The sequence below is a fragment of the Lolium rigidum genome, chromosome 2 (genome assembly GCF_022539505.1).
Source record: "Lolium rigidum isolate FL_2022 chromosome 2, APGP_CSIRO_Lrig_0.1, whole genome shotgun sequence".
Lineage (NCBI taxonomy): Eukaryota > Viridiplantae > Streptophyta > Magnoliopsida > Poales > Poaceae > Lolium > Lolium rigidum.
Window position 1 is genome coordinate 31,079,271 of NC_061509.1, and position 12,527 is coordinate 31,091,797.

Sequence of the window (12,527 nt, forward strand, 5' to 3'; positions counted from 1 at the left end):
CAGAACTATGACATGCTGATCGTTCAGGATGGGATGGTGTAGCAGAAATAAATGAAGAAGAGCATGTACCTATCTACGGGAACCCTGACGGAACATGATTCTGTATTTCTTATCATGAGAAGCGAAATGGCTTCAATAGATGCAGAACAATCATTGCAGCAGGTAGCAACGGTTGTACCGTTATTTCTTCTGGGAGATCAATACTGCTGACTATGGTTTAGATCACCCTCTGTGGCTTTGCATGACGAAGTTTTTCAATTTGTGAAGTAATGCCTTCATATAGTGAAAGATGATGGCTTAGCTTTTGCACCTTGTATTTTGTTCTAACAGAACTTACCAGATCCTAGGTTGGTTGCTTTTTTTGGGCAATCTAGAGCAGGAATAGCTTGAGCATGAAGGTTTTTGAACCTCCGACCTGTGTAACCATCAGGTTGTGCTAGAACATCTTGAAAGACAGAGCTTTAGGAGAAATTACTGCTCCTCATGAACATCGCAGTTCGTGTAATTCACTTGCACTTAGTTTAGGTTGTTGTTATTAATTTCTTTCATGCTCTTGGCATGATTCATGTTGCTATTCAATATTCATACCATGCGACTGCTAAATTTGGTGCGTCAGGAAATATTTAGCTCGGTTTGTGGTTACATTTCAACATTTTCCATTACTAGCTAATCATACATTTTCAGATGATTGACCGGTTCTAGGCTATTTACATACAAAAAAATATTATGGATCAATAGGTGTGTAAGCATGGGGCGTTGATTTGGCCTGCCCATGACCGGCGAGGAGCTGCCCCAAGGGGCAGCCCAACCACTAGTAGTAGTCGTATGCCCTACCTGTCTATGCGCTACCAGTCCACTCACGTGCTAATTTTAAGGTGCGCAACAAATAATAGTGCCTGCATGCCGGAATGATTGTGCGCTTCTAATAAGTGTTCACCTATAGCGTTTTCGCTACTAGTGCATGCAAGTCCAAATTATGAGCCGCTTTGCAGCGCATAGCTTTCTTCATCTTCATCAGTGGCGGAAGCATTATCCTCTGCCACACCTTGCCTCTCACTACGGAGAATATGGGTGACCCATCGACAAATGTCGACACCAAAGGGGGGGTGTAAGGCGAAGTGTACTCCACATGGGCATGCTAAGAAAACGGTAGGCACAAGGACTCGGGTCGACGAAGTCGAAGTAGCAGCCGACCCTACCTCCTTTGGCCCCGCTTGGTGAAGGGGGTGTCGAGGAAGACTTAGTCGCGATGCCGAGAAGGCTGCCTCCGCAGAAGCTAACGGTGTAGCCATTGATGATGGCTTGGGCGTCGTCACGAGAGAAAACGGCATGAGAGAAAACATTGTTTACAGTGGGCTTTCTCAAGCGGTGTAAAGCATTCCAAGTGAGCGTCGTCACCCACTGAATTCAAATTAAGCTCAGTTAATATTATTACAAACTTACCAAGCTTATTTATGAGGGAAAAATGGAAAATAACTAATATTACCTATATTCCTTAATGTAAGACGTTTTGCCAAACTAAGCAAGTTTACCAAATCATCCTATATTATGGAACCGATGTAGTAATTGATAAAGAAGCATATTGTCTTCTCGATCACTCACTCGTGATACTGATCAACAATTATTCTGAAGCCTTTGGCATCTTCCCTCGCTGCAGTTGCCACTTCATCTACCATTAACTTGGTAACATCACCTGCTTTGTCATGCACTCTGAGATGAACCTCTTTTAGATGTTGAAGGTTCTCCAGGCCATACATTCCCAGCAAATTGCTGAACCTTAGCTCAAGCCTTTCCAGCTTCGGCATTGCATTATCTGGAAAGCTTAGCAGGGGCACGAAAGGAGCCGAGAAGCGAAGGAGCTTGAGCTCCTCAAATCCACCAGCCGGAACTATGATCTCCCCGTCAGAATCTGCCTTATTTTCCCCGGTGGTGGAGGCTGTTCCTGGATCCTGCTTTGCTGAAGTAAGTGAAAATGTGAGAGAAAACAACTTTTGGAGCTTGCTCAACTGGTGCAAAGCATCCGTAGTCAGCACCGTCACCGAGAGTGTCAACTTTGTTAGAGCATCCAGTTCTGTGATCCATTCCGGGAGCTCATTCAGCTTCCCAGATAGCTCAAGGGCATTGAGAAACTTTGGAGGGGAAGAGAGAGCACTCAGTGATTTTAGAAACTCAGATGACTGGTCATCGATTATAAGTGTGTGGAGAGAGTAGCCACCAAGGTACTCGATTGAGGAGCTTAATTCTCTGAAAAGCTTACCCCCGTTTTTGATGTCGAGCTTGTAAATGGCTAGCTTCCTCAGATCCGTGAGATGATGAAGGTCTGCCACAGAAGTCGCTGGCCCTTCAACGATCTTGATACCTGACAGTATGCGCAGGGATTTCATCGTTTCCTTCTTCAGGTCTTCTGGAAGCTTCAGTGCCTTCCGTGTTCTTTTGTTCCCACCAAGTATGTTCGCCAGTCGTTCAAGCAGGCAGACGGTGTTCGGCAACTCTGTGACATTGGTCTCCCTTATGTCAATAGTCTCCAAATACTGGAGCTTTCCAATCTTCTTAGGTATCTTGTCAATCTCTGTCCTTCGGAGGCTGAGGTATTTTAGTAGAAGCATCTTGCATATCTCCTTGGCATGTTGCTTTTTGAAATCCTTGCAACCTTCAAGGTCTAGAACTTGCACTATTCCAAACTTCAAAGAGTTGGAAGGCAGTTGGGCCAAGCTCCCAAACAAGGTCAGAGATCGGACATGAGAAAAGTTCATGCTCTCCATTGCTCTTTTCTGCTTGGAGTCATCCCCTTGGAGGGATAGACGGCGGACTTTATTGCTAGGCGGCGCCATGAGCCAGTGGCCGCCAACCACGGTGACGAAATTTTCTTCACTTGCCTTGGACACAATGTACTCGAGAACCATGTCATGAACTTGATAGCTCTTCACCTTCCCATTACTGCTGTGCTCCACGGCACGTATGATCTTCCTCCTTACGAGATGATTGAAGTATGTCTCCGCGACATCCTCCACACTCAGCCCATCCTTCTCGCTTACGAATCCTTCTGCCAGCCATCGCCTTGTCAACCGCTTTCTGCTAATCTTGCGCCCCTTAGGAAATATGCATAAATACAAGGAGCATGTCTTGATCTCACCAGGCATATCATTGTAGCAGTGACTAAGTATCCTCGTGACCCCTTCCTGTGCAAGAGCTTTGCCGGAATCTGCTACGAGATTACTGCACACTGTATTCCAATGAGCTTGTTCTCTGCCTGGGTTGCAGGCGGCATGCCCAGCCATGGTAACGATGGCCAGCGGCAGACCGCCACACATTTCCCAAAGTTTGGGTGGAACTTTGTAACGGTTTTCTTCGCTGATATTTGATTCGGCCATGAATAAATCTCTGGGCTTGTCATCGCCAAGTACGACCACTTTATGAACACGATCTCCTTTATCTCTGATGCACGCGCTAGCAACAGCTTGAAACCGTGTGGTAACTATTACTCTACAACCTTTATTACTTCTAGGCAGTGACTTTTTTATCTTCTCCCACATAGATGTAGACCATACATCATCAACTAAGAGCAAGTAACTGCAATGAGAAGAACATTTAAATTAGATCAGTATAAAATAAGCTCTTTTACAGTGAGTGCATAGGAGTTCTTGGTGCTACACACCCCCATACTTGGTAAAATATTTTAAAAAAGGTTTTTAAAACTCGAACTTTTTTGAAAGCAAAGATGATCAGGTATTGTACTTGTATAAAAATATTTTCCTAGTGAATTATTTTTATTGTATCCTGGTAAAAAAAATCGAAACACCCTATGACCAGGTACTATTCACTTTATATCACCATATTTTTGTTTTTATTTCCCGAAAACCATGGGAATCAGTCCCTAGCTAGGGAAATATTCTTTTACGAGTACAATACCTGATCCCCTTTTACAGTACTCTATTATTCCCTACCGCTGCTGTAGACATAAGAGAGGGTAAATAAGAGCGAGGACGTTTGGATCCTAGGCTAAATTTTGTATTAAAACATTTGCATTGAAATGTATAAAAACATCTCAAAAAAATCTCCAATTGTAAATATAGATGTCTCTACGCAACTGCGAAATTTAATTGATAAATAATTTAACTGTGAGCTATAAAGAATATCTAAATGTATAAGACAAAATAGTAACCAGGGAGTATTATAGACCCAAATGTTTGTCTTTATATTGCCCATGAACGAAAATATTTCTTACAAAAAAATTATAGATATAATATACGTCACATCTGAATGTACATGTGGAAATTGTTTGTTTTTTCGAACTTTAGTTATGGTTGTGTTTGTTTTTTCAATTAGTCTACGAGAGATGGTCTATCTTTTTCGATAAACAGCATATATTAATATCGCCGAGATACCAAATACACTCAGCCTCTACAATAACATCGTACCCTAATGGCATAAAGGATGCACACAACCAAAAAAAAAAGAGAAGAATTACAAAAGAAAGAAAAGTCCATCCAAAACTTGAAAAAACAACACTAGCACCACCAAGACAACACTAGAAGATCAGCTTCTCCATAAGCGATGCCTCCAAGAAGGAAACAGTACACAAACGATGTCGTCGCCCGATCATAGATCTTAGGTTTTCACCCTGAAAAAAGTCCACAATCTCAAAACAATGCCTTCAACAAGAACATTGCTAGGCACAACCAATTAAGGCCAGACCTTCGATTTTTACCTTGAAAGATAGAACTCTGAACTTCTCCTATGTAGTCGCCCCCACATACAAGTCGTTGTTTGAAGTCACGAAGCACCAAGACAATTCCACTTCATCACCAAGATCTGATCACCATAGTTCTTCCACCGATCTCGGCTTTCATAGCCTTCTCCGTCAGCCCCATGGAAAGAAAACGAGCTCCATGATATTTACAGCCAGCAGAGCTTTAAAACGCTCCCTCTGAAACCAAACGGTCAGATAAAAAACATGGGTGCGCACGACCGAAAACACCCAATCTAGCAATCTTCATGCATTGATCGCACAATGAATTTCGCCGGCAGGGCCTTCCAACTCGGCGGGAAGAAGCTTCCGACCGGTCTTCACATGGCGCGAGAGGAATTCGAGGACCATCACCATTATTCGGAAGACATGGAGAGGACCCCCACCGCCGGTCATCTACCAACCAGATCGGAAGACATGGAGAAGACAATCCAGCACGGCCCGACGGTGTGGCAAGGACCAGCACCAGGACCGCGCCTGCCTAGACACACCCGGTCCAGATCATGGCCGAAACCCTATATCGGATCGAGGCGGCACAGAGTACCATCACCGCGCGGAGGGCGCCGACGCCACACCACCCCTTCCATGTCATCGATCCGTGGAGGCGCTCAGGCCCCAGCCACGCCCAGCCGCACCGCCGCCCACCAACTCCCCTGAACAACGGCCGAGAAAACCACCTCCCCTGCCCATCGCCGCACCGGACAGATAGGCGCCACCATCACCGCCGACAACATCGGCCAGGAGAGCGAGGAGAGGTGGGGCTCTTAGGTTTGGGGAAGGAGGGATCATCCGGAGCCGTCCGGGGAGGAGGCGACTCGGGAGCTATGCTAGAAAGTGCAATGTGCCTCCAAAACAAGTAATGATTGTTGGGAAAATCTATAGATCAGTGCCGCATAGCTGTACCTACAGTGCGGCAGTTCCTATTAGGAAAAATCGCATCGCTCCTCTTAGAACGGATCACATCTAATCCCCACCTCTTCAACCCCACCTTATCCCGAGGCCTCGACCACAAACATGAGCAAGGCGCCGAGAGGAAAAACAAGAGGAGCAAGCCGCCGAGCACGGAGCCGCTCGGTAGGCCGCCGTCCCCACACGGCCGCTGTTGGCCCAGACCCGGCAGTACTCTCGCCGATCTGATACCAAACACAGCCCCTATACGTCGAGTACTTTCCGACGTAGACGGCGAAGCGATCCGCAGCGAGACGTGACCTGCACACGCACAGCAAACAAGCCAAGCTATATGCTAACAGCAACAATCCACGCACGTACTCAACCAGCTAGCTCCTTGATGACTTGATCGATCTTTGAGCTAGCACAACTCACGTACACGGAAAAACAATGTATCGCCACAGGCCCATATCGAGCCTGTTGTTTTCTTGTATTGATTCTCGATGTGGTAAGGTACAGGGGTAGGTTACATGGATATATATACTAGGCAGCCTTACCGACTAGAACTACTACTAGTACGATTCGGTTTCTAGCTCCTAGCTAAATATACACGTGAACTCAAAGACCTAGCTAGACTAAGACAATTGACGTATCCTGGTCGTATACAGCTTGTATACGTGCACGACGCCGTGCGTACGTCAAACTCGTGCTTAATGCTAACAATCACCCCCTAAGCACGACGTGTGCTTCACTTCGACCAGGGTCCAAATGCGCCAGCTGCTTCTCGCAGGCGTCTTCCTCGGCATTGCTTTTGCCGCTCCTCGTGGCACCCATGTCACCGACCTTACCTTCGCCGGCTTCTCTAGACCTTCACGCCGACAGTCCTCCTTGTCCACGTCTTCAGTCTTCACCGGTTCCTCGATGAACAAACATTGCTTCGTGTGCTTCATCTTCACCAGATTATCTACCGTCCGAAGTTCCTTCTTCGGATAGTAGTCCAACACGCGCCGCATGCGTGCTCGCGTCGGTCGTAGTCGTCTCGTCTCCAGTGCTGTCGGAGAAAGCACGACGTACTCTTCTGCACCCGACATCGCACTTGTTTCTTCACTTCTGGATCCATCAATTCCTAGCTGAGGTTCCACGTCGCTCCCTTGCGACTCGCCTATGCGGTCTCTCCGAAGTACTTTCTCGTCGAGATCCACGCGGACGTACATGCTGCAACTAATAGCAACTCTAGCTAGATACTTGCCTGATGGCCGATGCAAATCCGGCTGATTCTTTTGTCCATCATGCATCCACATACGTGGCAACTCACCTGTAGCTAGATCAATTAGTTGTAGACATGCATAATGTGTATGACTTCTTGCTGGAACGTCTACGTCCAGCCAAACTGGACTACTTCCACCTGATTCAGCTGGACCGTTCCTCACTTCTGGCCCGGTTTGTCCAACACGAAGGCTACACCCATCCGCCTCCTCACTTCCCGGACATGAAGCTAGCGTAGCACGAACCTCTCCCTCAGGTGAAGCCCTTTCACGCTCCAGCTCCCTAGCTCCTGGTCCAATTCCTCTTGGCGACATGCCTTCAGGCGGAGCCTGCCCATCCGTGACAGATGTTGGTCCGCCTTCCAGCTCCCTTCCTCGACTGAATCCAGGCAGGAGCGCATCGTCTAGCCGAACTGGCCCTTCTCCACGAGCTGGCGATTCACCACGTGCTGGCAACGCAAGATCATCACTTACGTCTGCTTCTGGACTTCCACGTCCTGGTGACAGTCCACCCAATGCATCAGCGTGGCCATCACTTACGTCTGCTTCTGGACTTCCACGTCCTGGTGACAGTCCACCCAATGCATCAGCGTGGCCTCCAGGCTGGGCTTGAGTATCACCTATTGCCCCTCTTGGGACTTTGTCTGCCGCGCTGGTGGAGCCACCTCCTGGTGGATCTTGGACATCACGTCCTGGCCGAGCGCCTCCAGGCGTAGTACCTGGACCAGCAGCTCGACGTCCTGACGTTCCACCTTCTGTATCGGCAGCGGCGTGAGTTCTAGCACTTTGATCATCTGCATGTTCACAATCACTGTACGCAACAGTAAAATTCTCTTCCGGTTCCGTGGAGTCCCAAATCCATGATAAGTCTTCCTCAAAGACTACGTCGCATGTGACAATCACCTTGTTCGTCGAGGGATTACACAAACGGTATGCTTTCGAGCCTTCTTCATAGCCAGTCATGATCATTGGAGTACTCCGATTAGCCAATTTCCTTTTATGGCCGGACACCGTCTTGACATGCGCCACGCACCCGAAAGTGCGAAGATGATCAACCGAGGGCTTTCGTCCGTACCATGCTTCGTACGGAGTCCCACCAACCATACTCCTAGTTGGCGCCCTGTTCAGCAAGTAGACAGCCGTGTTGACCGCCTCACACCAGAACTTTCCTGGCAAGCCTTTGCTCTCCATCATGCTCCGTGCCATGGCCACCACTGTATGCTTCAATTCACCACCCCGATATATGCGTAGGGACTTTTTCGCCCTCGCATTGACCTCTCCAGCTTCCTTGATCTTCTCCAATGCTTGTATAGCTTGATCCTTACTTTTCAGCAACACAATCCACATGTATTGGCTGTGATCATCTACCACAAGCATGAAGTACTCATTACCGGACGGGGTTGCGGGTGAAATTGGACCGCATATATCACCATGAACGAGCTCCAAAGCTTCACTTGCCTGATCTGTGGTTTCACGTGGGTACGGGGCACTCCGTAGCTTCTCGACGACACCTTCGTCGCATAGCTTGTCCACATGATCCACGCACGGTAGACCGTGATCCGTCACAATCTCCGTAGCCGGTGATGGAGGAGGTAGCTCCTCCTCGTCCTTCTGCTCGCATACTTCGAGCATCAACATCATCGGTCCATCATCTCCTTCCTGGGCGATGAGAGCCCTATCCTTCGGCTTCGGTTGTTTCCGGCAATCAACCTTGAAGTGACCGAGCTTGCCGCAGTTATGACATCTTACTTTCTTGATGTCAAACTTCCTCCTCGGCGAAGCGTCGTCCTCGTCCTCCCCTGCGATGTACTTTCTCGCTGGGTGAGAAACTTCTTCATCACTTCTTCTGTCATATGCCTTATCGCCCTTCTCTTTGGCGACCACCGCCTGCCACTGGGCACGGGTAAGCATAACGTGCTCTTCCGGTACCACATCACCATAGGTGATCTTCATCCGCTCATCATGAGCCTTGAACCGTCCAACTAGATCATCCATTGTGAGAGTCTTGAGATCAACGCACTGCTCGATCGCCGAAACAACGGACAAGTAACGCGGCGGCGCCGCGCGAAGGAAACGCCTTACGATCGAGATCTCCTCGAGCTTCTCGTCGAGCGCGCGAATCCCATTGACCAATGTAGCGACCCTCGAAGCGAAGGCGTCCAGCGTCTCATCTTCTACCATCTCCAGATTCTCGTACTTCTTCTGCAAAGTTTGTAGGGCCGCCTCGCGGACGCGCGCATGACCAAGATTTAGCGTCTTGATCGTCTCCCACGCCTCCTTTGCAGATTTCTTCGAGATCAGGTGCTGCTTCACGTCCATCGGCATCACCGAGCAGATGGCCGTGAGTGCCTGTCGGTCCTTGCGGTACTTCGACGCGCCCTTTTTGAACTCGTCGCCGCCGGGATCGACAGCCTCCCAGACTTCGTTGGACTCGAGCGCCCACATCATCGTGGTCGCCCACACCGTGTAGTTGTCGCGGATGTACTGCGGATACTGCGTCGACACCGGCGCCGCGACGCCGGAATACTCGCCCATCTCCTTCGCCATGACCTCCCGTTACTAGGAGATCCTCCACGAGGCTCTGATACCAATTGTTGGCCCAGACCCGGCAGTACTCTCGCCGATCTGATACCAAACACAGCCCCTATACGTCGAGTACTTTCCGACGTAGACGGCGAAGCGATCCGCAGCGAGACGTGACCTGCACACGCACAGCAAACAAGCCAAGCTATATGCTAACAGCAACAATCCACGCACGTACTCAACCAGCTAGCTCCTTGATGACTTGATCGATCTTTGAGCTAGCACAACTCACGTACACGGAAAAACAATGTATCGCCACAGGCCCATATCGAGCCTGTTGTTTTCTTGTATTGATTCTCGATGTGGTAAGGTACAGGGGTAGGTTACATGGATATATATACTAGGCAGCCTTACCGACTAGAACTACTACTAGTACGATTCGGTTTCTAGCTCCTAGCTAAATATACACGTGAACTCAAAGACCTAGCTAGACTAAGACAATTGACGTATCCTGGTCGTATACAGCTTGTATACGTGCACGACGCCGTGCGTACGTCAAACTCGTGCTTAATGCTAACAGCCGCCGCCTCGGGCCGAGCGTGTAGTGTTGTATTGTGATCCAAATTCATATACTAAAGGGAGGATAACTTCTGACGAGCGGAGCGAGGCCCGTCGCCGGAGGCTTGGGCCGAAGCGTATATATACATCTTTTAAGCCGCCGGCTAGGGTTGATCAGATTATAAGATAACCCACGGCGTTTGTAAACACTCCCCGATATAGTGTAGTTTTACTAGCTGGCGCCCGTGGTTTTTTCTCCTTCTGTGTTGAAAGGGGGTTTCCACGTTAAATCTCGTGTCTCTGCTGCGTTTTCCTTTACGTTCTTCGTTATTTGCTTGTCGGGTTTATAACATGTAGCATCAGGGAGGCTGCCGCCCGTGGCAAGCACGAAGCAGCGCTGAAGACAGTCGCCGTCACCGAGCACGAATCAGCCCTAGAAAGCCGTGTCGCCGCCATGTAGGGAGCTGCGGTGAAGGCAGCCGCCGTCGAGCATGAATCAGGCTAGAAGCCGCCGTCGCTGCGAAGTACGGAGTTGCGGTGAAGGCGGCCGCGGCCGAGCACATCGAGCCATGGCCCCCAATAGTCATGTATGAGTCGTCCTCTCGATTTCTTTCTGGCTGACATATTCCTTGATTTCTCCATGTGAACCTGGAGTGACTCCATTTACATGTGCATCGATTTTTCCGTGGGCGATGGACTTCTTGCAATACGGCTACAGATTTTGAAGTCCAGAACCTGATTACTAGGCTTAATTAAACTGCCAATTAAGCTTAATGAACCTGGCAATTTTCTTTGTCATCCAGTACCAAATTAGCATGTAGTACTACCAGTCGGACCAGGAGAGTGAACTAAATTAATTTAGCAATTAGGACCAATTAATTTTGCAATTAGTAACAATTTAACTTGTCATGTAAACTTATTTTTTTAATTTAACTTAGTAAATCGGCTATATGGCTCTAGCCCGCTATAGCCCTGCTATAGCCTTTCATAGCTTCAAAAAAATTCGGCTATCGGCTATAGCCAGCTATTTTAACCAGAGAAAAAAACACCATCAGGCCTCAATTGAGTGGTACCCAGCGATCTCAGCAATCTTTGTGTCGGAGATTTTCTTTGTTTGAAAGAAGGGGGCCGTACCGGAGCAAACGGCTTGTGTTATTAGTTTTCTGGTTCTGCTCAGGACTATACTATGAAACTCTATGATTCTGCAATCAAGTAATTAACCATCATGAAGACTCAGCTTGAAAATATGACATACCTTTTTCCTTCCAAGTGGTTCCTGAGAGCTTGTGTAATGTCCGAGGTGCTGCCACCGCGCTGCTGGTGGTCCTGGCCCTTGGCGACGACAGCATTCCATAGGCTGCGAATTGCAGCCATAAGGGGATTTTTCTTCGAGGTGCCGCCACCGCTGCTGCGTTGCTGGCCATTGCCATGTTTGGATTGTGGCATGACTTGACTGAGTATGATTCGCAGTATCGCTTCTATGTCAGAGCTCTGCGACACAGTAACCATCGCCCGGCAGTCAAACTGATCACCAAATTTCTGGTACAACGCCGTGGCGATGGTAGTCTTGCCCACCCCTCCGAACCCAACAATAGACAGAACGCCTTGGTCTTGCTTGTTAGCCTCCGTTGGGGGTGATGTATGATCTGGTGAGGAGGGAGGTGGGTCATGGGGAGCTGGTGGTTGTTTCTGCTGCAACATCACCCACTTCCCCAGATCCTCCATTTCCTTGTCCACTCCCACAGGCTCCTTGGTGCCGACAAGCTCAAGGCTCATCTGCTGGTTGTCGGCAGCTTGGAATCGAGTGGCAGCTCCACTGGACTGGCCATCGCTGCTCTTCGGGTTCTCCACGCCATACCTGGTGCGCCGCTCGCCGATCTGCTCTGCGCGCACCTTGAGCTGAGCAATATTCGAAGCGATGTCCCGGCGAGGTCGCCATGTCCAAACCTCGTAGACGTTGGAGATGACGAAGGCGCAGCATATGTCGGTGCCGGGGTCATGGGACAGGCGGTGCGCGAAGTCGTCCACGCAATCCTCGATGTCATAGGTAACATCACGGATCTGCTTCATCCAGTCCTTCATCCGGCGGTCATGTCCTTGGGGAGAGGTGTTGCTGAGGTCGCCGAGGAAAGCCTGCATACTCGCCATCTCATCGTTGATGTACTGGACATCGCCCCGGACGGCCCTGATGAGAGCATACTCGTGAGCAAGCAGGCCCCCGAGCTTGCTTAGGAGAGATTTCATGGTGGCCTCCGAAGCACCCACCACCAACTCCATTACTGACACTTTGGTGCTCCTCACTAGCTTCCGCAAATTTGGCTGTGCGGTCTGCACTCTCCAGCTAGCTCTCAAACTGTGATGTGCTTTCTTCCTTCTATTTGTAGGCGCACCTCCCATATTAAAGTCAACCAGCATTTTGCGGAGAAGATTTTATTGGGAACTCTACATTAATTTAATTTTACCTTTGCTAATTCCGAGTTGCTTAAATTTTTTTTTTCTGATTTGTGACTTCGATCAAGCCCAAGCTGTTTCCCGTCCTTAAACTC

The 12,527-nt window shown here is 48.9% G+C and overlaps 1 protein-coding gene across 1 annotated transcript; it reads right to left on the reverse strand.

The window, feature by feature from the left end:
- Positions 1 to 1,598: 1,598 nt before the first annotated feature.
- Positions 1,599 to 12,258, reverse strand: LOC124689446 (disease resistance protein Pik-2-like). The gene is made up of 3 exons (XM_047222977.1): positions 11,659 to 12,258; positions 11,237 to 11,595; positions 1,599 to 3,570 (listed from the first exon to the last, which is right to left on the reverse strand). Exons 1-3 carry the CDS (start codon positions 12,256 to 12,258, stop codon positions 1,599 to 1,601), a joined length of 2,931 nt encoding a protein of 976 aa, XP_047078933.1.
- Positions 12,259 to 12,527: the final 269 nt, after the last annotated feature.

Excerpts from the sequence above, each read along its gene's own strand:
- LOC124689446 (XM_047222977.1), bottom strand. The coding sequence starts at position 12,258 with ATGGAGTTGGTGGTGGGTGCTTCGGAGGCCACCATGAAATCTCTCCTA. Across the intron at positions 11,596-11,658 it reads TGCAGCAGAAACAACCACCA|CAAGACCAAGGCGTTCTGTC; the intron begins GCTCCCCATGAC and ends GAGGCTAACAAG. Across the intron at positions 3,571-11,236 it reads AACCACTTGGAAGGAAAAAG|TTACTTGCTCTTAGTTGATG; the intron begins GTATGTCATATT and ends TTCTCATTGCAG.